We start from the raw sequence: 26,191 nt of genomic DNA on the forward strand, positions 1-26,191 counted from the left end.
TTTCAGCTTCCCATGCTCTGCCAGGTGCACAAGAAGCTGGGAGGGAGCATAGCCAGGACAGCTAACCCAGCTGGCCAACGGGGTATTCCATACCATATGATGTCATGCTCAGTATATAAATAGGAGGCATGGACCTGGAAGTAGCGATGGCTGCTTGGGTATCGGTTGGCAGGTGGTGAGCAATTGCATTATGCATCACTCACTTTGTATATTCTACCATTATTATTATTATTATCCCTTCTTTTTCTGTTCTATTAAACTGTCTTTATTTCAATCCATGAATTTTACTTTCTTTTTTGGATTCTCTTCCCCATCCCACTGCGGGGGCTGGGGGGAGTGAGCGAGTGGCTGTGTGGTGTTTGGCTGCCTGCCAGGTTAAACCACAACATTAGTTTAAAACCATTCCCCCTTGTCCTGTCGCAACAGGCCCTGCTAAAAAGTTTGCCACCATTGTTCTTCTCTCTCTCTCTCTCATTGTTTTCCTCTTCATTACAATTTATTATTATTGTTGTTGTTACTGTTGTTGTTATTATTATTATTTTATTTCAAGTATTAAACTGTTCTTATCTCAAATTTTCTTACTTCTGCGAATTTTCTTACTTCTGCCCTTCCGGGGGTGGGGGGAGGGTGAGCGAGCGGCTGTGTGGTGCTTAGTTGCCGACTGGGGTTAAGCCATGGCACAGGGAGAGAGTAGAAAGTTGCTGCTGTCCCTGCTCACCACTCCAGGCACCAGCTCCTCTGACCCTAGCCCAAGTCTCTTCCTAGGCAAGGTTGAGACCAGCAGTTACATCAGACCCACAAATGACCATTTTTGCCTGCAAACTTCAAAGCAATCAGCTTCTCAGCAATTCCAGATAGCTCAGCATGGTTAATGAATGCATCAGTCACACCTAGTCCTTTGAAAATCTCCCTTAGGTCATAGGTGCCAGAATAGAGACTCTTGGAAAACATGAGTCTCCCCTGTTGAATGCAAAGGAAAATGAGGGTGAATCACAACACATGGGTATCACCGGGATACCTGCCAGATGGCAGCGTCTGTGAGAGAGGAGGGGAAAGCAGTTTGTTACTTCTCTGCACATTTCTGTTGGTGCAAATTGCTCTGTCCCCCAACAGATGTGAAATGTGAGGCTAAACTGGAAAGTTTGTGCAGAGTTTTGCAGGAAGGATATCCGTCCAGCGGAATTTCACAGAGGAAGGTACAGAGCTCCTGGATGTTTCTAGATGAACAGTGGCTGGGACAGAGGCACTCCTGCTCCAGGAGCCAGGGAAGTCATGTAGAGGACTAATAGACGTGCTTTTCCCATTGGCCTGACAATGGTCTATATGGAAGGAATTAAGGAATAATTTAATTATCTCATTCCCTACTGTGGGGCCAATGACTCTGCTCAGTTATGCAATATGTCTTGGTTCCTCCTTACAGGAGGAGTTTCATCCCATACCATTAACTTACTCCTGTTGCTACTTGGTCGTCACATTATTATATGCCAGCTTTGCAAGTTATATTTCTGGCTTTTCCAGGGCAAAGGATTTCTGGCTGTGGGAAGATGATAAGGATTGAGCAAGAGAAATGTGCACTTTGCATGATAAATCCTCATGCAGCCATTTCGTGTTGCCTTATGTATCACTCAAGGTCTGTCTGCAAAAGTTCATATAAATAAACTTCTTGACATAAATAACTCCATTAAAATCAGGAGATTGGGATCATTGCAAAATTGCTGTAACTAGAATAAAAATCAAGTCCTCTCTGTATTTTTATCTGTTTCTGTAAAGGGCATCCCAACTATGATCTCCATGTCTTACAAATATTCATCCTTTTCTCCTCGGATAAGGAAAGTTCTTCTGGCTCCATTTCAAAAACCAGCATGACTGACAGAAAGAAAAAAGCTGAAGGCTAAGCAAAAAGTCTGTGACAGAACTGGGAATAGAAACCAGACTCTTCTTTGTTTTCAGCTTCTTTCACCAATGCAATAGGAATCTCGGAACTAAAATTTCATATGAACTCATAGTTTGCTAGATGAAGGCTGTATGAAGAGAATCAAGTAATCTTATTATTCTTTTATTACCAGGGTGTGATTCCATTTCTCATAACAGACGTTTCACCTCAGATGATCACTTTCATCAGTTTGCAGAAAACAATAATTTAAGTTTTCTGCTTTGTCTGTACCTAATCTTCTAACACTGAAAGAAAATGCATTTCCAAGAGCATGCAAGTATTTAAAGCCTGATATGTCTTCCATCGGAGTCAATCAGCCAGCATTTTAACATTCAAGATAGGTAATCCCTCACTGACAGCTCATCTCAGGTTTTACTGATATATTTTCCATAAAGTTCCCAGATGAAGACATTGGAATTGTAGACCTGCTTGACACTGTCAAGGCTTTTCAAAATTAGTTGTTATAAGATTTTTAAAAATCACTAGAATAAAAAAGGGGAGAAAATAAGTAATAGTAGGCTGCAAGACCAAAATTTTGCTCTCAAATTGAATAGTAGCTTGAATTTCTTTTTTCAAAAGATACATCAAACTCAAGTAGTTAAGACTACAGACCAAAAACCTTAATCAAGAACTTAGAGATGACATGTATAACTCCCAGAATTAAAATAAATGACAGTAAAGGAAAGTGGTGGGTCCTCCCGAGTGTGAGGAGGTTAAAGGCCAGCCCTTCCAGCACCTGAGTCTGGCTGGTGGCTCTGGAGCCCAGGACCAGCAGGGCAAAGGCAGCAGAGTTGCCGACCAGGGAGAAGAAAATGCTCTTGCCAGTTTCTTGGGCAGTCACTTGCCTGTAAAACTGGAAGGCAAAGTCTGTGTTGCTGGGGACTGTCCCAAAAGGATCTCCCTCGTGGGGATGCTGCCTCTGCAGCGCTTAGTTTTGTTACTCTGCTTGTGGCCGCTGGAATGTTGACAGCCAGGGACAACAGGCTCAAGTGCAGCAAAGGAGCATTGCATGCAGTCATGGGTAAAGAAAAAGTAAAGCCAATTCAAGGTTTCTTGATCTAATTGTAAATAGATTTCATATCTGGGTACCATGCCAGAAACAACTCCTAAATTAATCCATCTGGCCCTTTGAGAACTTCTATAGTTATTACTTTATCGGGTTATTGCAACATTTGTCTTTCTGATCTGTCAGTAAAACCATTTCCAAAAATTTTTAGCAATCAAAAAATACGAGTTTCCCTTTGGTCTGGCACTGTCTATGAGAATGAATTGATCACAGGGGATCTGGTTACATCTCTCTGATTCAGCACTAGTTTGGCAGTGGTGTTACTGAAGTCATGGTCTGCTTTATTTAACATCACTGTCAGATTTGAGGAGCGGGGAGCTGTGCACTTCAACACCTCCATCTCTGCCTGCCTCTGCGCAGTCGTTGGAAGGAGAGCTGCATGACATTGGCCTTGGGTGCTGAGCCTTTCTCAATGGGGGATCCAGCTGCCAAGGGAGAGTCTCCAATGGCCTTTTTCTGCCAGCTCATTCCAGTTTGCAGAGTCAGGGCAGCACCTAGCAAGCAGCTTGCACAACTGTCAAAAAACTGTCAGGTCCCTGAACCAGTGACAGACTTTCTGGTTCATAACAAAACTCTTGTTTCAATATTCGTAAGGAGGGGGGCAGGATATGGAAGATGGACAGTGGCTATGCCTCCACAGTAAGTTGTATCACATTTTAAACTGTATTTAAGTTCATTTATATTACAATGTAATAGAATTAAACTTGCATATTTTAAGCTTCATGATAGATTCTATGTGCTCAGTTGTGAAGTGTTTCAAGTATCTGCATCATCAAAACATTGCTGTATCATCTGAGGACCAGCACAAATCTTTAATGAGGAGCATTAAAGATTTGCTTTAAAATTAAAGATTATGCTTTTGAAAATTAGCATGCACAGTTACTGTGACAGCAAATGCACAGGACTGATCAGAAGAAACCACCAAAACACATCTATGGGAAGTACATGGGAGTCTCACAGTTTGAGACTTGTGGTAGTTTTGAAGGGTGTTTCTTGAACTGCCTAATCTTATTCCACAGAAGGGCAAAGGGTCTCCAGTTCCCTCATTTTTGGGAAGTAGCTGGTGAAGGCCTATCAGCATGACCTGGAACTTAGTGTCCTTCAAAAAAGGCAGATCGCCAGCAGAGGAGGAGCTTATAGGGCTGAATGACAGAGGGACAGTTTCCCACCCCTCAGTTGGTCACTCTGGTTCCATTTGTACTAGTACACTGAGCAGTGCTGGGGCACAGGCCTGACCATCAGCCTGCAGTCACTCATATTCTTACATTTTTAGTACAGTTTCAGACACAGGTATTGCTCATGCCAGCTACAATTCTTCCAAACAAGTGCTAAGCATGTTTTTAGAGTTAGCACAGGCCAGGGGATATTTCCAATATGCAACCAGAGTTAAGCAACATGGATATGAGCTGTGACGAGCCAGTTGACCTCACGGCTAGAGAACAGACCTTGGAGCACTTTATTTACTAGCATAGATGTAAACCATGGGGATATAATTAATCTCAATGTTTGTTTTACCCCTTCCAGGTATTCATACCCTATCCCTTCTGAACTTCTATTTGTTGATGAAACACGAGATTAAATCTATAAAGCAATGCCAGTAGCACCTTCTGGGTGTCTGGCCAACTAAAATATTCCCCAGCTTTGATTTAGGCATTGCTTCCACATAGGATGCTTGTGGAGAGTTTGTTAGCTTAAAGGGGGACTCAGAGAAGCCAACACAATGCGGGTGGATGCCATCAGGCTGTGAGTGTCATAAAGGAGAGTATGGCAAAAGACTTGACCTTCAAAGGAAGTACCTAGGCCTGGTCTGAAAGTGACTGACTCCCCCAGCATGTGATTTGAAGCTATGCCTTCCTTTTCCTAGGAGCCCTACCAATGTCACAAGATATGATTGCTTCAGACACCACCCACTCAACAATGTGGTTTGCAGAGAATTCATTAGGATTTATCTGCCAAACCCATTCTCCATCCAGGGAAGGGCAGACCTGGATTTCCATCTTCCAGGCAAATATCCTTACCAGCACTCCAGGTCCAATGCTATGACTTCTTTCGCAGGGGTCAGCCTGACCAGCCTGGAGTTTAGGCTCTTGGAGGTACGGGATTGTCTGCCTTCAGGAAAGGGAGGGGTCTGAACATGAATATTCCTGAATATCCTGTACACAAGGCAAATGTTCTAACTGTACAGACTGGTGTGGGCGGGTAATAGTTGCCTTAGAGAGGCTGGACTCTACAGAGTAGCTCCTTCTCAGGTACTAATTGCTCTACTATCAAATTGATCTCATGACCCTATAGACTCAAACTTCTGACTTAAAAAATTAAACTCCTGATCACCTAACCTAGTATATTTAAAGAAATTGAATGAGGTTCAACACACTGAGAAGGGTCTAGGTTTTTTTAATCTAAGTCTATGCTGCTGTACCCCTGAGCAGTGTTAAATACATTTATCACTGTTAAACATCTGCTGTTGATCCCACAGGATGGAACAGGGAGGCAGTCAGGCTGACACCACACCAGACTCGCTGTGTTTCTGTTGGCACGCATTCCTTTTCTTGGTGCTCCAGATCCTCACAAGTGCCAAGCCTTGGCTCTGGGTTTTGACACTGCCTTGGATCCATAAGGCTGCATTAGGAGAGAGATGTCAAATTGGCACAGACGTCCTCAGAAAGGCGAGCAATAATTTTCTCATGGAAATAAAACATGACCTTTCTCCATCAATGACATCCATGTGGAAAAGAAGAACTAAGATCTCCCTGAGTGAACTGCATTTGTACTTTAAATTTCCACATGTCAGCCCCCCAGCACCAGGACCTGGTGAGAGCTGGCAGCAGCTGGAACAAACCTCAGCATTTTCTTTCCTTCCTACCCACAAGTCAGGAGTGGCCACTTTTTTCAATCTTTATTTACTTAAAATATTTTAAACTGATTCTCTCAGCTGGATACTTACCTTGTTTTTCAAAGATGGCATACACTGGTCATTAAAAGGCTGGTTTATAAATTTTTTCATAGTTCATGAATAGGTGTATCTCGGTGGTTACTTTCTACTGGAGGAGGAAGCAAGAAGAGTGTTTTAAGAATGACCACACTCATGCCTCATTTCTTTGGAAAAAGAAAATTGTTAGTAACTGGTTAGATATAATTTTAATCACATTGAACTATAATTGCATGAAGAATGCAATTCAGATCAATAAGACCAGCCACTGACCAGTCATTTTTCAGTTGGGTTTACAATTTTTCCCATGAAGAGGATGCTCTGAGTATATTGATCAACAATCAACAGCAAAAATGGGTGGTTGAATTTAACAACAGGAGGAACAGAATGAGGAAGAAAATCTGTGCCAGTGACTGCCGCAGCCTCTGTGCCGTTCTCGTGAATCTTTAGCAGGGCCTTGTGAGCAGCCTACAATGAAATACAGCAAGAATTAATGTATGTGGAGGACAGGGTGTGAAATGATTAAAATTAACACTAAGTTAATTCAGCTACTGCCTTTCACAAAAATTGTTGGTAGGCCAGGAACCAGGAAGAAGGCCATTATAGCCCGTGGTGTTTTTTTTAACAATGTTGTCTCCATAAGCAAGTATTCTCACATTCGGAGTTCCTCAACACAAGTGTACCCAACACAGACCTTAGGGACTGCACAGCTTGTGGAATTATTTGAAAGAAGAATATTCAAGCAAATTCACAAGGAATGACAATTTCGGAGGGAAAGGAAGTTGGCTCCAGAACTGCTCTGTATGTATCCCTAATAGCATGTACATTACAGTTTAGCCAGTAGAAATTCAAACTTGATACCAATTTTTTTTTAAATTGTTGTTCAGCATTTTTAATCTTTTTGTTTTACTAGCCCCAAAATGTTAGAACATTGTAATTGCTGCTTTCAGAATGGCTGTAAGAATGCTAGCCTTCCTCTTCACTTTATCTGTTTCTCTTCACATTACTTTCAGGAAATGGGATGTTTTCCTCAAGTCTGGTCCATCTTACATGATTAGCACTCATCAGGTCCTTCAATAGCAGCAGAAGTTTTAAAATCTTTTAAAATTATAGAATGTACGTGTTAGAAAAAGGCTACTTCTTCTGCTAGATATGCTGATGCAAGGCATCCCCAACACAGATATCCTTGGGCACTTCTCTCACATGCAGAAATTGGGCTGTGTTTAGTTTCTGGGACAAATGCTACACCCCTCCCAACCTTTGCCTGTCAGACGGAAGACAGTACCCTTATCTCCAGATCTTGGAGAAGTCTGAGAGAGTTTAAAGTTACTTTATCATCTAAATGTTCTAGTTCACAGTATCAGCCAGCCCTAACAATAAGTAAAATTTCACAACTTAGCTTAGGGCAAGACAATTGGGTATTGAGGAATCCACAGACCATTGTTTCTGCTGACAAACTTACTTTTGAAACCTTCACATCAGGCTTTCCTGTGATTCCAGACAGATCAGCCTGGTCAGAAAACACATCAGTTACACCCAGATTCATGAACATCTTCTTTAAGTCATAGGAGCCTGAAATCGATGGTTTTGGAATATACACTTCTATCCTCCTGTTAATTCAAAAGGAAATTATGGTAGTTATTGCAACCAAAGCATGCCTTGGACTGAAGACTCCCAACTTGCTGGTGGTTCTTCTGTGCTAAAATGTTAGTCTTTTCATTTGAAAAAGATGGCAACAAAAAGAGGATGGAAAGACGATGGTCTGGGACATGGGAAAGGAGAACAACATCAGTTGGACTTTCTTGTATGATTCTGCAACACGGTCACTTGATGGGAGAGCAAGCAGCGGTGGTGCAGCATTTTTGGGACTAAGTTTGCATTCTTTTTCTAGCCTTGAAGGTTTTTCTTTTGGAATTCACTCCCATTCCCTCTGAGGGATCTGATTGCTATGTCGCAGTATTACCACTCTTAACATTGTGCTTGAGACAAGCGAAATGAAGACACTTAACACGAACTAGAAAATGTGTGGGGAAAAAAATTAAATTTTCCAGCTCACAGATCTCTTCCCTCATCACAAGGCAACGCTGATTCTAATTTTTTCTGAAACTATCAAATTATCAAATCATTTGGTCTGTCCCTTTATACCTATTTCATTGCTTAAATCTCCAATCAACAGCAAAGGCTAGTAACTGTAAAACCTGATCATAGTATTTAGACTTTGGATTCTGGTTACCTTGAATCATCAAATCAGAATTCTATATTTACCGTCTTTCAAGTGATTTTTCCCATTTAGACACAGTGTCTTTTGTCAGGGCATCTTCCAACTGTTTCATTTTTCCTTCACTGGGCAGGATAAACAATGCTGCAGCATCTCCCTTGTAAGGTATCTGCACCACTTCGCAAGACAGCTTCCTGTCAGAGTATGTTTTATAAAATCCATCTCGAGTCATCATCTTCACTTCAACTGAAGTCTTTGCATTCACATGGAAATAATCCTTGTGGGTCCCCTTAATATTGAAAGGATTTTCCCAGTAGGCTTAAAACGAAAAGAGAAAGAATGCAGCTGAACATTTATTTCAAGGAAGATATATTAATATAGTCCAGACTAATGTACACCAGATAAACCCATATCTGAAGATTTACACTGGTGCTTGAAGATCAAACGTATTCCAAGTTTATTAAAGATCTTGTTCCCTGTCATCTTTGCTGTACCGCGTTCAGTAACAACTAAATATCCCAGGTTAAATTTCATATGGACTTGTACAACACCTTTCTAAGTCAGATAAATTAAATGAAGTAACTTAATCATATTACCTTATATTTTATTTGAAGAAAATGAAAGCTGACCAGGATCCAATAGGTTACTTTCTGGTTTCAGAATATTGCTTGTAAAGCAATTTCCACAGCAGATGTCTGCCTTTCAAAAGGTAGCATGTTAAGCACCTTCCGTGCTTTTTCATATGTTCTTCATCTAGTAGCACTAAGGAAAAGCTTACATGCAAGAACAACCCGAACTTTTGGGCCTGATCATAACTGCATTACTGTAAATGGAATAGGGCTTCAAGGGCTTTGATCTTCAAAATTGTTTTCTCTTGATGTTTATTCAACTTTTATTTTGTATTAAATCAGGTCATTCACTGAACAAATACACAGGGATCACAGCTTGCCAATCTGTAAGTATGTTCTCTTTTTTTAATATTGAATAGAAATAAAATAAAATTGAAGAATAAATAATGGAATGTAAACTCCACTGTACTCTGATTACTTTATAAGTTTGAGCCTTCCTCCCTGCCCCCCCAGTAAAAAAAAATATACGCTGGTACATAAAGAAATGCCTCAGACTAGGGTACCTGAGACTAGGGTACCCAAATTTAATAAAGTACTTGAAATAAAATCTGTTTTGCTGAAAGTTCGTCTATTTCCAAACATGCCTTTCTGGGTGGTAAATTCCATGTATGTCCTGCATGCTGCTGCAAATGGATATAACATCACGAGGAAGTTAATCATTGCCAAAGCAGTGCTTTTGCAAGTGCCTCTTGGGATATGTATAATGTGATGACAAGCTGTAGAACATTTAGACTCCAACTCCAGAGGTACCTACCCATTTAATAGGCATGTCCTGTAAGTAAATTAAAGTGTTTGGCAATTTTTGTTAATCTGCATCTTTGGAATTTATTTTTCTACTTCATACAGCATGTGAAAACATTGTAATTTTAAAATAATAAATATATGAAGTCTAACAAAAAGAAAAATTTACAAATGCATCAACCTGTTGTGCTCTGGCAGTTCCCTAAAACTTGAAGATTGCAAATAAATGAACTTTTATGCTTAGGAGCCTAAACATATGCTAGAAAAATTTAGATGTGAAAGAGGTTTCAAAGTGTGAGAACTTTCAATGTTCCTTATCATAATAGCCTAATATAAACACTGGCCCTTCTTTTAAAAATAATTCAGAAATAATCTGGGGTATTTGTTTTAGTGCAGGTGAAACTGAGGTACTGCAGTAAGTAACACCTATGTAACTTACCTTTGAAATAAATGTAGTTAACGATTACCATTAGAGTGTTTGGATTGAGGTCTTTAAGTATTTGGTTTATATTCCCATGGGTTTTGTTTTTTATATGATCATTGATCTCTTTTTTAGCTTCAGTGGAATTCTGGAAGTTACTAGAAACAACTTTTCCTTTGTACAGTTTTTTGATGTCCTTCAGAAATGTTTTCAGTGGCTTCAGGTGTTTGTCTATGAACAAGGTGTTCCCCATGCTCAGTTGCACCTGGCTGCCAGGGCGGGTCAGCAAGAGGAGGAGATGACGAAAGCCATCATGTATCTCCTCCTCCCGGGTGTCGGTGAGGTTAAAGGCCAGCCCTTCCAGCACCTGAGTCTGGCTGGTGGCTCTGGAGCCCAGGGCCAGCAGGGCAAAGGCAGTGGAAATGCTGACTGGGGAAAAGAAGATGTTCTTGCCAGGTTCTTGGGTGGTTGCTTGCCTGTAAAACCGGAAGGCAAAGTCTGTGTTGCTGGGGACTATCTGTTGGCAGGACTCAAGAGAATCTCCCTCACGGAGATGCTGCTCCTGGGGGTCAGTTGCCTTGGGCTTGTCATTGTGGTGGTCAGTCTGGGTCAGGCTGTGGACAGTGAGGTGAAGCATGGCCACCAGCAAGCACAGCAGGAGGGTGGCCTTCATCATCCTTCGCCGCTACTGTGTGGACAAAGAATGAAATAGTCTTGGATGCTGGAGGTCAGCTGTGTCAACATCTCATCTTTTATTTCTCTCTGCTACTACCTTCAACAGCTATCTGGTAATCACTGTTATCTCCTGACCTGGTCCTTTACTATGGAACTGTTTTTTAAATCCTTGTGCTTCTGAGTTTATCTGTAATTCCTATCCATTGCTGCCTACTTCAGTTCTGCTTTAGTCCAGCTACAAAAGTCACTTGTTACTGGAAAGAAACATGTGAGTATTAAAGAGAAATAAGAGTCAGAGGGAGAGAACAAGTGAAAAGGCGCTGCTTTTTTTTTGTTTCTGTGTAAATCCATTTTATGGTGAGGCAGCACATCAGGAGGAACTCTTAATTCTTTTATGTTTATCTCTGAGAACTCTCAGGATTATTATGCTATTAGTGATTGAATGAGGCTTACGTCAAATGACAGTGCTTTGTCAATGGAAAAAAAATACAAGATTGCAGCATTCAAAAATGGTATTCTTCCTCTCATTCCTGACTCATTTTAATATACAAAGTGACTAATCACAAGAAAGCTGGTAAAAATTTTCTGCTTCAATACCTGATTAGATCAGAATATGTTGCTTTATTTTAAACAACCACTCATTTGACACATGTCTTCCAGATGGATTCCTCTGTGCGTGTACTCCCCCCATCCCGGTCATGGGAGGGTGAGGTCACTGGTGTGGGCTTGGACCCTCCTGTCTTTCCAAACTTTGTATCAGCAGGCAAGCCAGCAGGAAAGTCTCCTTTCATAAGGCAAATAGCCCCGTGGCCAGAGTAGCACTCAGCAAAGAGTCTGGATGGTGGCATCTTGGCCGTTTCTGATAACTGTGGCCATTTTTGTTTGTTTGTTTGTTTATAGCTTTCTCTGTTACAGGTTAAACCAAGAACATGTTGGGATGATTTGTAGTGTCTAGGATGTTTAACCTGTCAGAAAACAGGCAAGAGCTATTCCAATTGATAGCCCCGTGGCCAGAGTAGCACTCAGCAAAGAGTCTGGATGGTGGCATCTTGGCCGTTTCTGATAACTGTGGCCATTTTTGTTTGTTTGTTTGTTTATAGCTTTCTCTGTTACAGGTTAAACCAAGAACATGTTGGGATGATTTGTAGTGTCTAGGATGTTTAACCTGTCAGAAAACAGGCAAGAGCTATTCCAATTGAAAATTGTACTAATGATGAGAAAAGCAACTCCAAATAGCCTTCACCCAATGTCCTACTTGAAGCAGAACATCTTCGGGGAAGGAGATCACATGAGTTACCTGCTCACCCCCCAGTCAACTCAGAGACACAGGTTCAGCAAAGCAGATGAGATGCTTATTAGTATTTCCCCCACCCTGTGTAAGCACTCTGACCACTAAGATTTGGGTGAAAAGGAGCCAGCTTGTCCTTCCGCAGCTTTGCTTTGTGAGATCTGAGTAAATCGGGACTAAGAGGGTAGGCTGGCATAGCAAAATCAATTTGTGAATCCTGTCTGGACCGTGTTGGTGTAAATAAGCCAGCTCATTCACCTCAGTTTAGATTATCTGTCTGTAAGCTTTAGGGAACATTAGTAATGATATGAAATAAGACTGACAGTTGGGAAGTCAGAATACTTCCCCCTTGTTAATGAAACAGACTTCGTCTAAATGTGAAGGAGCTATTTGGGATAAATATTCAGAGCAGAGTTATACTCTGTGGAGCTGCTATAGTGTATCCCCACAATTTGCTATTCAGTATTTCTTGAAATTAAGTTCTGCTGTCATTTGAATGCTTAGAAACCACGTTTCACCCTTGAAAGCAGTTGTGCTTCATGACTCACTAGCTAAATGCCATACAGCTGCATCAAAATTGTTAAGGTAAAGATAACTGGGTACTTACATTACATTCAGAAGGGTCTTCCTCTTGTATAGGTTGTGCTGTTTCTTGCTGTTCTACTCATACTGATGTTTCCCTCTGTTAAACATTACATGGCTTCAAATACATATTACCTAGAAGGACAAAGCTGAATGCTGATGAAGCTAGTTTTCTTGGACGTTGTATGCATGTGTCCACATATCTCTAATCCAAACAGAGAGCAAAGACCATGGGGGCCACCTGGTCAGTAGAGTGGAGTGTTAAATCCCAAAGGGTATGCAAGTCCTAAACAAATAATCATTGGAAGTGAGGTTTTTGTGCCAAGGGCAGCAACTTTGCCCTATATGCTACCCGAGATGGAGATAACTGTTCTTCTGGAGACACACAGTTTTACCCAGCACTAAGCTCTGAAGGCCAGGGTCAGGGCGAGGGAGCTGCAGGGAGCACCACTTGTGCTCAGCCATGCTACCCAGCCTACTGGACTCCACTTAAGTGTCAACATCTCATATTTTTATTTCTACGCAGTAGAGACCCCACTGGTCACTATTCAGAAGCCAATGAGTCCTCTTGGCCTCATTAATAAAGAGGGTACCTCATTCATTCATGTAAGAATGGTGAATTTTAGCTGTATATTGAATGGTAATCTTGTAATCTTTCAGACACAGTGTCTCCTCACAACCTAATAAATCTCTCTGTATCTCTGATAAGGACCACGTAATATATCAAGATCTGAAAAGTACTTAGTGTAGACTTTAGCACTTGAAAAAGCTGTATAAAATATGCAAGTGCCCAAACACGATACTGAACAAATGCAACTGTTGTAACATATATAAACAGTAAACCAAGGTGCAGTCCCAACTGCCTCAAAGAATAGCAAGTAACAGAAGAGAGCAACCCAGTAACAAATGAAGGCAGTCTCAAACAATAAGTCTCAGCCTTCTTGTAAAGATGTATTTCAATTTCCTGGGATTGTTCCAAAGGAAGATAAGTGCTGTGAAGCTGGCTGACCAGCATTCATGGCTGGATGAACTGTTTAGATGCATGGTTTGATCAGCCAGCCAGGAGAATGCCTGCTCAGTCTCTCTATGCCTCTGCTGCACCTTGCAGGACTTGTTACCGTCTGCTCAGGAAGGGGCAGCACAATTCCCTGGATCTTGAAGAGCCAAGGAGCTGTGTAAGTAAAACAGAGTAAGTACGGCTGTTCCCAGTCCCCAGCTGTGCTGCTTTCAGAGGTACTTCTTTATCTACTGGGACTCATGGCCTTGGTCACGCAGCTAGGTTCCCTGCACAGTATCTACAGTCTCAGCTCTTTTGTTTTTTGGGTTTTTTTGTTTGTTTGTTTTTTGTTTTGTTTTGTTTTTTTCAGAATACAGCTGAACTCTGCATGCTCATTTTAGATATAGCCAAAGTTTGCTGTTAAGTACTTTGGTTTTGAATTTGTATTTTTTCTTACTAGAGTACCAGTCGCTGCTGTCCCCTGGAGTGCTTGTGTAGGTCAGGTGAGGCTTGATGGAGCAGACTGTTCTCTTTTGCCAGCCACAAAACCACTGCATTTGAATTAAATGAATGTATAAGCTAGAATGCTTGATTGCACAAATGCAGTCTTCCAGGAAAAAAGAGTGAGATGCTCAGAGTGCTCCAGGACAGTCAGGCTGTTGGCTGTTCTGTGCTGCTCTTTTAGTCATACAGCTGAGTAGTGTTAAGCATTTACGCTTCTGTTAAACATTACATGGATCAAAACAAAATTATCTGAGGATGCAGATAAAGGCTGATGAAACTTTTCTGTCCGTGCAGAGCAGGTAGAAGTCAGTGATCGCAGGGCCAGCTGGCTTTAATGTTTGCTGTCCCCAAACATGCATAACTGCCATAGGCAAACACACTTTGGAGAGAAGAGGTCCATGGCCATGAGCAGCTGTTCTACCAGGTATATCTTCCTAGCTTATTGCCAGCTAACGACACAAGTGCTAAATCTTCTCTGATTTCAGGTGTGTTACGGCCTGCCTTGGGGCTTTAGTTTCCTGACCGTGCAGCTCGGACACCTACTACAGCATGCTAAACCAAGCTAACTTTCTGTTCTATGAAAAGCAGAGCAGAAAGGGTAATTAACATGCAACTTGTTTTTTCCCCCAAAACAAACTTAGCATCAGTTCAGAAACAGCCCCACACTCAGAGGCTTTCTTTGCGCCTTGGTTTAGTCACATCAGAAGAGGAAGCCTGGGCAGTGGAGTCCACTGTGCAGCTGCACGGCCAGCTGAAGAGGAAGGTAACAGGAGAGAGACTCAATGCTGTAAAGAAGAGTTGTATGCAAGGGTTGCAGGTAATTCTGGATTCCCTGCATGACTCAGGTGAACTAAACCATACTTCAGTACAGTGAGAAAACTGTGGCAGAGACACAAATGCAAATGTTTTTGCTGTTCAGACATTCATCTGTAGTATTCTCTTGTTGAAAGTCAACATGGATTGATTTTGAAACTCTTTCAAAATCTGCCTCTCTCTGCTTCAATTATCAGTGTTCTCATGAGGTAGTGGCTTGAAGAAGCAGCCCATTGTCCTACAGGGAGGTCAGCAGAGGTTCTGCAAGCCAACGGCTGGTCCACCACAGGGCCTGCTTCTGGAGAGAGTAACCTGCAGAATGTGCTTACACTGCCACTTTGATTTACACCTTAGTTCATTCCTGACTATGTGACTGTACCCATATTGTTTTATTCCAAGTGTCTCTAGTATGAGCTGCCTAGCTCCTTTCATCAGCAAATGCTCGGCAAGCCTTGCAGCCTCAGGCAGCCCCAGCCATGCCCTGCTGAATGCAATGCCCACCCTCAGCATCACTATCTATAAACATTTTCTCAGGCTGTTACATAACTCTCCTGATATTTTGGACACTCTGAAAGAAAAGCAAAGCAAAACAAAAAATGGCAATGTCTCAAAGCAACAGAATGTCAGCCTTGGCCGAGTGAAGACTCAGACCAAGTGCTTGCAGAGCAGATACAGTCACCCCACTCCAGAAGATCTATAACATCCATATTATATATCATATATCTGGTATAGACGTGAACCACTCTGAATCAGCTGGCCCAAGGGTGTCTTCAAGTCCTGTCCACAAAGACATAGCATTGCCAAAATTCACCATTGCTTACCCCAGCACCAAACTCTAGCTGAAAGGATGCAGTCTCTGTGGGGAAGCCAGACAGGGGCTCTGGAGCAGTAGTCAGTGTTAGGTTGAAGAACCTACCCAGAGTATGTCTTGAAGATATACACAGTTGCAGTCAGATTTTCCCATGAATTTCTATTCTTACAACAAGACTGAAGGCCCCTGGCCTTCAAGTCAGCAGGGAAGGAGGATGCACAGAAGATAAGCCACACCCAGCCTAGTGGTGTTCACATAAGAATCTTCCCTGCATTTCTTTTTCCAAAAATTTTTGTCTTACCTCTATTATCCCATTTGACAGATCCTGCGTGCTCATTTATACTGTAGATGGAGATTAATGAGACCTCTAAGTCAGGAGCGTAACTCTAATGAGTCTTTAATATAATAATTTGCATAATTTGAGAGGTAAACATATCCATTTCAAACAGTGACTATGGAAGTTACAGATGATGAATGGTATTGTCAAATTATCCAGAAGGAATGTAGATCTATGATTCTCATTGAATCTAGATAGAACTGGGATTCACATGTCAGTCAAGCATAATACAGTAGGAGTTCAGTTCCTGACTGCCATTAAAATCACGACTTTAGGATAACAAATTTCATATTTCATAGTTTTAAAACATACTCAAGATTTTCTTTAGTTATCTTTTAATAGTTACCTATGTAAAAAGCACTCCCAACTAGAGAATCGCAGTGAGAAACACAACTCAGTTATAGAGATGTGCAGATTGGTTGTTTCCATTTTCATATTGCAAAGCCTTGAAGACAATATTTCAGCTCTAAAACCTCAGTAAAGAAAGGATATGATCCCATTTTATTTCATTCATTAAATCCTCAGAAGTTTCCTGTCCATGTATAGTATTTATTGATCCAGAGAAAAACCGTAGAATTTATGTATTTTATAGAGTATTCTGTGTCATGTGGAAAGCAAACTTCTTACACTGGAATGGCTGGAAACAGATTTTCTAAATCCGTGTTTATGAACCAAAACAAAAATGTCTTAATAATCATCTGTACTTCATGCTTACATTTGGCAGTTGGTTGAAAGAAATGTTAAGGTGCTTGGTATTTGCTGGCCAAGTCATGTTTTTATCCAGGAGCCCTGCTGTGACTTAAAGAGTTTAATTTTAAGATTCCAACTTTGAAAACTCTAGTTACGCTAGTGGAAAGTTTGTCCGTGGAAAAGTCTTACTGGTCCTAAGTAGCTGTTATTTAACCTTTTTTTTTGTTGAGTAGTAATGATTGGCTTAAAAGAGTCTTTTTAAAAACAGCAGCCTAAAATCTTACATTAGTCATGCAAAGACAGGTTCTGGATGCACTAAAATGTTTCTCACTGGCTTGCTTCATTTTTCTTTTTAGCACATTTGCTAAAGAAACAGAATTTTGCTCTTAGCTCTGATATAAACACGGTTTGTGTGCAAGGTTGTTCTGGTCTGATGTATTGTGTTTATACTTTCATGGGAGACAACTGTATTGATTTTTTTAAGTGATATTAAATAAAACTTTAGCCTCATGTTTTTGCTTGGTTAGGGCTGTAAGAATTGGTGAATTTCTGTGACCAGTTACACAGTGGCTGTTCAATGAGCCATGCCTAACAAAGTAATAAGGTTTAATTAGCCCAATGTAATCTGACAGCTTGCTGCTGGTACACTATCTGTTAGCACAGCTGGCTAGTGATGTATGTATGCATATGAAATAAAGATCACTCCTTGCAAGTTTTCTTTGCTTTTCCAGTGTTGTGTGGTTGAATTCTTGCAATCTCAAGTTGTCTTCTCGTACAAAATTTGCTTCCCCCCGTCCAATTTAAAAACAAGTCTCAGTTAATAAGATTAACATGATCTTCATTTTGAGTTTTGATAGAGGCTGTTTTCAACCTAAACATTGGCAATGTCTATACGAAATTCATATTCTAGTTGTTTGGGTATGTCAGAAGTCTGGACCACCCAAGAAACCACAATCCGTATGGCCAAGCCCCCAAGCCTGTAATACCTCCAACATGTACCATTGTGCCAGGGTGCAAAAGCCCTTAATACAGTGCAGAGGTAGGCTTCTCAAGGCAGCATTAGGCCTGCACAGAGATAGTCACAGGTTTAAGTTTATAGCATCTTCATTTATACTTTAAAAATGAGACCTTTTCTTTTGTATACATGTTGATGTTCATAAGTACAAGGGCAAGATCAGGAAATTGCCTTACATGGGTTTCCAAACCCAAAACTCTAAGCCAAGGTTTCCTCATTTTTCGCTACAGACAATTTAACCTACAATCACAATTAATAACGAATAGTGAGAGGACAAGAACTAAACCTATATTCAGCCGCCCTGGCTAGTGCAGCCTCCCTGTGCTTCCCAGCAAAATTCAGCAGGGCTTTGTGAACATCCTGCAAAGAAAGTGGGCAAATTTCATAAGAACAGGGTTGGACAGCAGAAGTGTGAAGGGAGGTTTCTGATGCGGTGAATCCCTGGAGTGATTGCATCTGAGGAAACCCAGCCCAGGGGCTGGAAAGAGACCTAACGGAGGGCAGAGAACTCGAAATGCCAGGAAGAGACTGAAGTAGAAAAGGAAGAGAGAGGTGTGCTGTGCTCCTCTAACAAAACACATGCATCCACTCAGCAATAAAATCTTGTTCAAATTCTGTCCAGCTGTGTTGTCCAATGGCTTCTTGCAGCAACCTAATAATCAACCAATACGTTAGAGAAATATTAAAACTTGGGGATCATAATCAGACATTAAAACATATTTCTGAAACTGTCCCTCTGTACAACGTATTTTAATTTTAAAGAAAACGTAGTCAACAAGTGTGCCAGTGTGTTTTCCCCACAGGATTTTGCCCCTGTGCAACAGAACCTTAGAATCAAAATCTAGGATGGAAGGAGCCTCCAGAGGTCATCTAGTCCAACCCTGCTCAAAACATGCCTATTTAGATCAAGTTCCTTAGGGACATGCCTCCAAGAATGGGGATTTCACAACCTCTCTGGGCAACCTCTTCCAGTATTTAACCATGCATGGTAAAAATGTGTTCCTAATTAGAATTTTCTACATTCAAACTGTTCATTGGTCTTCTCTTCAGTTTCTGCCAGCTGCAGCATCATACATCTCTTTGTCATCATCCAGAAATTTCTGGGCCGTCATTTACAGACAGGGCATTGCATTTGCTCAGCTGGACCTTGCTTAGCAGTAATTGAAAGAAAACCTCCATGGATCTCCTGCTCCTCTGTCTCTGTCAGGTGAGGTCTTTGTGTAGCCAACTCCACATGGATGCTTTGCCCCCCAAGGAGAGTATTGCAATGACAGTAGACAGGCTCAAAGGAGAGAATAAAATGTTCCTGTCACCTTTCTCTGCCATGACCTGCTTGTAAAACCTAGATGTGAAGTCAGCATTGCTGGTGGCTACCTTGAGATGAGCCAGGTTTCAACTACATTGCTGCTTTCCAGGAGACGTTTAGGTAATATACAGCTTTCAAGCTGTACTATTCACTGGGGTGACCAGTTAGTATGTGAGAGTGAAACCTAATCACACAGTGGACTTCTTGTTTGTTGGCTGTCATTTACAAGGTAGTGAGGAATGGAATTGACATCTGAGTAAGAAAGCATCATGAAAATTATTCATCTCTCCATAGAATGCCATCAACATTTGTTACAGAGGTTAATCTTATGCTGGTTCAGATCTATGACTGAACTCAAAGACAGCATGCAAACAATGAGAAAAAAGGGTTTTAATTAATGTCTTTGAAGTCGTTTCTAAAGAAAGACTGGAACACCCATTAAATCCACAGAGTGCCAAAAATAATTCCTTGTTTTTGCCCACAGAAATGAGATACAAGGCTTAGGTCTCAGTGGTTAGTTCAGTGTTGCCAAACTCCATGAATACTGAAGTGTTTAGAGAGGCTGTTTTCCCCTTAAACTTCTCTTGACCTTTCATCATCTTCCCCCACCCAAATTCCACCTCCATCCAAAGCACACATGTCACATCCAACTGGAGCGCTTTGGAAAGAAAACAGAACTGGATTTCTTGGGGGATCATGGGAAGAACATTTTGGGGATCAATGTCAGTAAAAAAGAAACTAGATAAACATAGTCTTTACTGTTAAGAAATGGGAAGATGGGATATATCAGACCTCTCTTACTGCCTCTGAACTAATTTGCTCTTTTATTTTTGCTGTGCTGAATTAAATGAAGATGTATATCTGTGATGCCTTCGTTTGTACAGCAACACAACTACAGAAAAGATTTTTTTTTTTAAAGGAACAAGAATTAAAACTACGTGTGTTTACCCCAACTGTGTTTTTGTCCTCCTCTTTTTCTGCATTCCTTTTTAGTGCAGAAAGTGGATTATTTCTTCAAGGAGCCTGCACATATTATACTGTCCAAAAACTGGCCAAAAAGTGAGTCACCTCAGATTGGAACAGTGCTGAGTTTTGTTTATGATTCATAGGACTTTATTGAAAGAGTTGGATCCAAACAGGTCTAAACTAAACACTGGGTTTAACTCCACTGTACCAGATCTACAAAATCAAAGAGAGAGAGGTAACCATCACTTCATCGAGCTTGGCAGGGAGCAGCCTTTGAGCAGGCACTGAGGTGGCAATTGCTGGCAGTTAGAACATACATCTCGGAAGGGAAGCTCCGTTTGCTGCAGTGCTCTAAAACTGCTACACAGCTTGGTGCAGGGAAAGCCCCACGTACCTCCAAAATAAGGAAGAAGGAGCAAGAAGTGATTGTGTCACATCAGCTGCCAGCTTCTACACATGAGCTTGCCTTGGAGAAAGAAGTTCAGGAAACCTGCCCCAAAGACTTAAGAATATGCAAAAACTAGAGTCAAAAGCTCAAACCCAAAACCTTATGTAAGCCATAGAGTACATAAATAAAAGACAATGCAAATGAAAGTGTCACATAAAAATGACACAGGAGTGGAAAGTTAACAGAAGAGCAGAATCTTTATTCTGAATGTTTCCAATTTTTAAAGCTTTAAGGACCTTATGTGGCCAGCATGTGAGGGGCAAACTCCAGCCAACCTTTGGACTCCCAGCAACGGAGAAGCAACAGTGCAGGTGCACTTGCATGGATCTGAGCCTGTGCCCTGTAACTAAACATCTAACTGATGGAGTGAAAAGTTCAGTGTTAAATCTTCTTCCCTACAATCATTTCCTTTGATTTTCTTTCCATTGGCATCACTTTCTGGCTTATTTATGCCAAAAGCTTTAACATCTGCTAATTAAGTTCCAGTCAAGCCTTAGAAAGACTCAAAGTCTACATTGCATGGTGGCCTGCCCAGAGTCATGAGCTAATTAGCCCCACCGTACTGCCAGGCTGCTCTCACTTCCCTGCTTCCCTGTCTCATGCCAGCTGCAGGAGGGAACTCAGCTTGTGCCTCTGCCTCTCACAGCACAACGTGGACATGTTGGCAACCTTGGTAATTCCCCTCTCCCTCCCGCCTGCTCCCCATGGACTTCTGCCTTTTTTCAGGGAAGAGCAGTGCTCTTCAAGACATAACATGTTTCTTCACAGAACTTCCAAGAACATTTCTGTTTTCTCACCATTTCACAAGAGCAGCTATTTTCCTGGTCCTTGCTTTGCAGAGAGGTGATTCCCTTTATCACCACTGTCAAACCCACCCTTTTACACCGGTGAAATAAGAAACTGTACCATAAGTAACACATGTAACACGGGCTCTAATACAATTGTTATCTCACGTTCACACCACTTGCAAGGTGCTCCCTTAGCCAAGATGTCCTCTTCTGCTCTTTGTTCTATTGCTTGTACGCCACACAGCATAAGGCAACCGGATAAGAAAGTAAAAACAATCCTGGAAGCTGTAAATCAGCTTCTGAGGAAGCTCTCTTCCTTTTTCTCTTTTTTAATGCAGTTATTTAGTGGTTTAGGTGCTTTTAAAGGTATTGTGATAAAGAGATGTGTTTTTCGATTAACTCATAACAAACACTTGCAGGTCCATTTCAGCTGGAGAAATCTCGTAAGAAATGTCAAAGTCAGCTACCTGGAGGGAATGAGAGATATGAAGAATGGGATGGAAAGCCAACAGCCTCAGCTAGAGGCTGCTTTGCTTATAGAGCCGTTCATTTGCATGGAGCCATGATGGAAAGTGTAAACCTACTTCTTTCCCAGTCCTTTTCCCTAGACTGAAATGGTTTATGACTGAAATTGTTTCCGACTTATGAAATTGTTTCTGGTTTATGGCAATCTTAGATTTCTGGACATTGAAGCATGTGGCTATTCTTGGAAAGGTGAAGTAGGAAGAGCTAGTAAGATGTTCTGACAGCTCTGTAACTTCAACCTCTGAGGCCATAATCTGGAAGCAGTTCTCAGAAATCAAACTGGTCCTCAGGAAAAGCATCCTGTGAATCTTTATCTAGAAGAAAGCTGCAGCCAAAGCCTGGAACCACGTAAACTTCACCATGCGCAGGAGGGAAGTTTCAAACAACAAAGTAAAGAAGTGAAAGGTAACAGTACTTACAGTGATTGACTTGCCTGTGTGCATCAACATCTAATTATCATAATACTGTACTGTCTTCATAAGTTCCTAATAGGAAAGAAATATCATTCTTTATGTAAGGCAAAAATGACCAAACCATGTTGTATTTGAAGAAGAGAAATACAACTCTTTGCCAAGCCTTTGCAGGAGTCAAATAACCACAGACCTTCCATTCTTCCCTGCATGTATTTTTTCTCCTGGCCAAATGACAAAGCACAAGCCAGGAATCTAATATATAGCAGAATTACTGAGTTAACATTATGGCTTTCCATTAAAAAGACTTGGAAATGTTTGTGTGAAATGCATTCATTTGTTTTGGTCTGGCTTTTGCAGTCTCTTAGCAGCCAGTGGTACAATTAAATACACTCCATTCCAGAAAACATTTTCTAGATCCATTACAACAATGAAACTGTTGATGCCTTCAGACCCCCCATTCTGAGCCCCAACCGTACCTCACATAGGTAACTAGGTAGGTAAATACATGCTGGTAACTCCATCTGGCATATGCTAGGGGTATGCATGTGGTATTTGGGGATACCAAGGCTCTGTGAAGGCTGCAGGAGAGCACTGCCTTGAGCAATACATCTCTCACAAGGGCTTCCTGAGCTTAGGTGTTAGTGTGATTAGCAGTTGATGGATGCTGGCTATGTGGGTCTCGGCCACAGCACCTTCATAGCTGCCAAGTGCCTGGTGGCAATAGAAGCCAGGTTTTCAGCACTGAATAATCACCAAGTTCTTTGAGAGATGAGAAATTCACATAGTATTGCCCAGGAATATCTGTTAATTACTAATTGTGTAACAATTGCTAGACTTTCTGAATACATAATGAAATACATGACATCTAATTTTGAGAAATCGGACACCGCCAAGTGACGGGTCTGTGACATGAATTGCTCTGTTTTCCTGCAGGGATAACTATTTTCCCATTAAGATAATGATGTGGGTGCACTGATCAGTAATGAGCACCAGCAAAGACATGCTGTCATTAAGGGGAGACTCCACCATCCATGAAGTATCATGGGGTCAATCCCCACCAGAACTTAATAAACCTTGCTAAAATGTTTCTTTGTCCTTATGTCCTAAGAGTGACATGCAGAAAGAACAGTATCATACAGTACAAGAACGTAATAGGTTATTCAGCATCAAGACAATGCTAACAAGATGTGACTGTTATATATTAGAAAGTTGTTATGTATTAGAAAACAAATTAAAAGGTGATTACTTTGCAAAGGACCTAAATTATGGTATGATTCTATGGTATCTCCTGCTTGATGAGGATATACTGGCATCAGAACTATGCGCCTCAGCTTTGTCAGGAATTTTTCTCATTTAGCAGCCTGTGCCTTCTACCGTTGTCAAAATATGGGTTCTTATTTGGGCTTAGATTTAACAGAGCATTAGTAGGTCTTTCCAGCACAATATGCAATTTGCTTTTCAGCCCATGACCTTTAAGGCTGTTGCTTATGTTATGTGCCTTTAGTTTCTTCCTAGCAGCTGCTGCACAGCACTGGGAACAACAACAGACCTGCGCATTGATGCTAACCACTGGCTGTTTGAAATATGTTATTTTCCTTGATTTACTTCAAGCATGTTATTTCCCTCTCTGCCCCCACACCCATATACACTTTGCTTCTTCTTGCTTGTTCCTTCTTTTATGATCTTTAACACTACTCAAAATTGCTGCTAGTTTTCTTCCAATGTCTTTTGAACTTCACGTAGTTTGTAGGTAAGGGTTAAATCTACCTCCACCATGGATTAATCCTGGTTTCTGAGCTCCTTATTTATGCTTTTAAACTTTGTTTCAGTTCTGTAGCTAACTCCTTCCTAGTTATGACAACAAATACATAGTTTACTGCTATTCCCACAATGCTTGTTTTCCTTTTCTCCTTATTTCACAGAGCTGCTCAGTGTGTGCTGTTCCAAAGCTTCTGTTGTGCTGGCAATTTTTCTTCTATGGCTGTTAACCTAAAACAGCCTTTACAGAAGACTACTTTCAGCCATACCATCACAGATTTCTCTTAGCATCCACACAGGCAGTGCTGAGGCTGGAGCTCCTGCACACGCATGGTTGCTTGCACTCCCACATCAGATTTGTGTGTAGGCTTCAGTGCAGGCCAGGTTAGAAGATGTCCTCTGTACTTTGTCCCTCAGGTCAGCTCCATCTTCCAGCAACGTCACTGCATTGAAGTGGCACACCGCAGTACTTGCACACAGCGGCAGAAACTCTTGACTAGCTAGGAGGAGAGTCTTCCCCTGTTGCACTGGGGCTTCTTGGTCATGAAATTTACAGTCACAAATCAAACCAAGAAAAAAAATCCAGGAAAGAAGAAGCAAAAAACCAACAGATTGAAAGAAGAAACACTGTCCTGAACAAACCATGACTGCACTGGATTTGTGACAACCTTAAGGCTGACAGTTTTGGGGCGTATGTGCAATCCTTCTGTACTCACTAGGTACCACACAAATTTGCTGTCTGCTGCACATTTCCAGTGAGGGACATTCCCTGACTTTTCTCAAAATACAAAGAAAACCAAGGCAAGACACATGTATATGGTCCCTACTCCCATTTGAAGATGATCCCCTACCAACCTAGCTTCTTGATATTTTTTGGTTATCCATTTCTTAATTCAGCTTGATTTTTCTCCACCCACTTTCAAATAAGTTAAGTAACAGGTTAACCTCTCAAAGTAAGATCTGATTGGAAAATATCATTTAGGTATTTTTTTCCTACTAACAGAGAGAGACTATTGATCTGAGGTCCGTGAGGAACAACAAACAAAGTCTCTTGGTATTCACCTACAGAGTCATTTGTCATTGCAAAGCTGGACTTTGGCATACCATCCTGAATTAGCCCTGAGATTTGCAAGAACTTTTAAATTATCTTCTGTAGAATCAGTTTATCTATATTACACCAAGACCAAGTCCTTATATGTTTAGAGGTATGAAGCCAACTGTTTGTTACTAAATACTGAACAGACTAAATACAGTTATGAGTAAGAAACTTTTGTCATTGGTTTACATGATTTTGAGGAGGGTTTTGAGAGTGAATGTCAAGTGTTACACGGCTGGCAGATAGACATGGAAAGGTTCTTATATTCCTTATTGGTCATACTTACAGCTACAATTTACTAATATTAATAGCATTAATTTAATGTCAATGAAAATAAAGATCCCCTAACCAATCAAGATAATTATAGTTTAGAAATAGTCACCATAATTTTTGAGTTATATTTTTCACAGACATTTTAAAAGACTAAAGTATAAAAAGTTGCCATTTATATTTTACTTTTTTTCTACCAGTTTGAGATATTCTATAGCAAAAGACTTAATCAATCTGTAATTTAAGTGCTTTCATTGGCTTTCTGTATTTTAATAAGACATGCTAAGGATGTTGGTTTAAAAAAATAAAGAAAAAATAATAAAATAATTTAAATATTTACTGATTTGTGTTTGTTTCTTTTCATAACCGTACAACTATCTAGCGTAGCTGGTATGTTAAAATCCTATCAATTGAGTCACTATAGAACAACACAACAGCAATAAGTTAGACTCAAAAACCTTAAGTGAAAAGGTACCAATGTCAAGTCACAGTATGTTTTTACTCTATAACAGTAATCCACTGTTAATATTTAAAAAGGTGACTTCTCAAATGTTACCTGCATTTTGTATGTGTGTCTGTGATAGTTAACAGTCCCCAGGAAAGCTCTGCTGTTCCTACTGAGGAAATACAAACTCTCTGGTGTTATAATTTTTCATTCTTCTTTACTACCACAGTCTGACAAGTCTAGCTGGAAAGTGTTGTAGTGAAGGTGGCATCAGTAGGAAAAAAGAGAAATGACAGTGATAACAAATCCATAAAAAGGAAACTGATGTTATGTCATGGACTGCTCCACCATACTTCTATCTCAGGGTACTGGCAATTATAGCTATATTAGCAAGATGAAACAGAAAGTCTTTTTGCTGGTATGGCTTCCTTCCTTAGTAGAACAAACATTATTTGTAAAGCAAAAACAACTTTCTTGTATTCATGAGGAGGGCTTCCACTGAGGAGACAGAGGGAGGCAAGCTAAAA

The 26,191-nt window shown here is 40.8% G+C and overlaps 1 protein-coding gene across 1 annotated transcript; it reads right to left on the reverse strand.

Annotated features, from left to right (window-relative positions):
* Positions 1 to 6,101: 6,101 nt before the first annotated feature.
* Positions 6,102 to 10,613, reverse strand: LOC104073877 (alpha-1-antitrypsin-like). The gene is made up of 4 exons (XM_009573810.1): positions 9,956 to 10,613; positions 8,194 to 8,464; positions 7,391 to 7,538; positions 6,102 to 6,396 (listed from the first exon to the last, which is right to left on the reverse strand). The coding sequence occupies exons 1-4, from the start codon at positions 10,611 to 10,613 to the stop codon at positions 6,205 to 6,207; spliced, it is 1,269 nt and encodes a 422-aa protein (XP_009572105.1). The 3' UTR covers positions 6,102 to 6,204.
* Between the last annotated feature and the right edge of the window lie 15,578 nt (positions 10,614 to 26,191).

The sequence above is a fragment of the Fulmarus glacialis genome, unplaced genomic scaffold (assembly GCF_000690835.1).
Source record: "Fulmarus glacialis isolate BGI_N327 unplaced genomic scaffold, ASM69083v1 scaffold10883, whole genome shotgun sequence".
NCBI lineage: Eukaryota > Metazoa > Chordata > Aves > Procellariiformes > Procellariidae > Fulmarus > Fulmarus glacialis.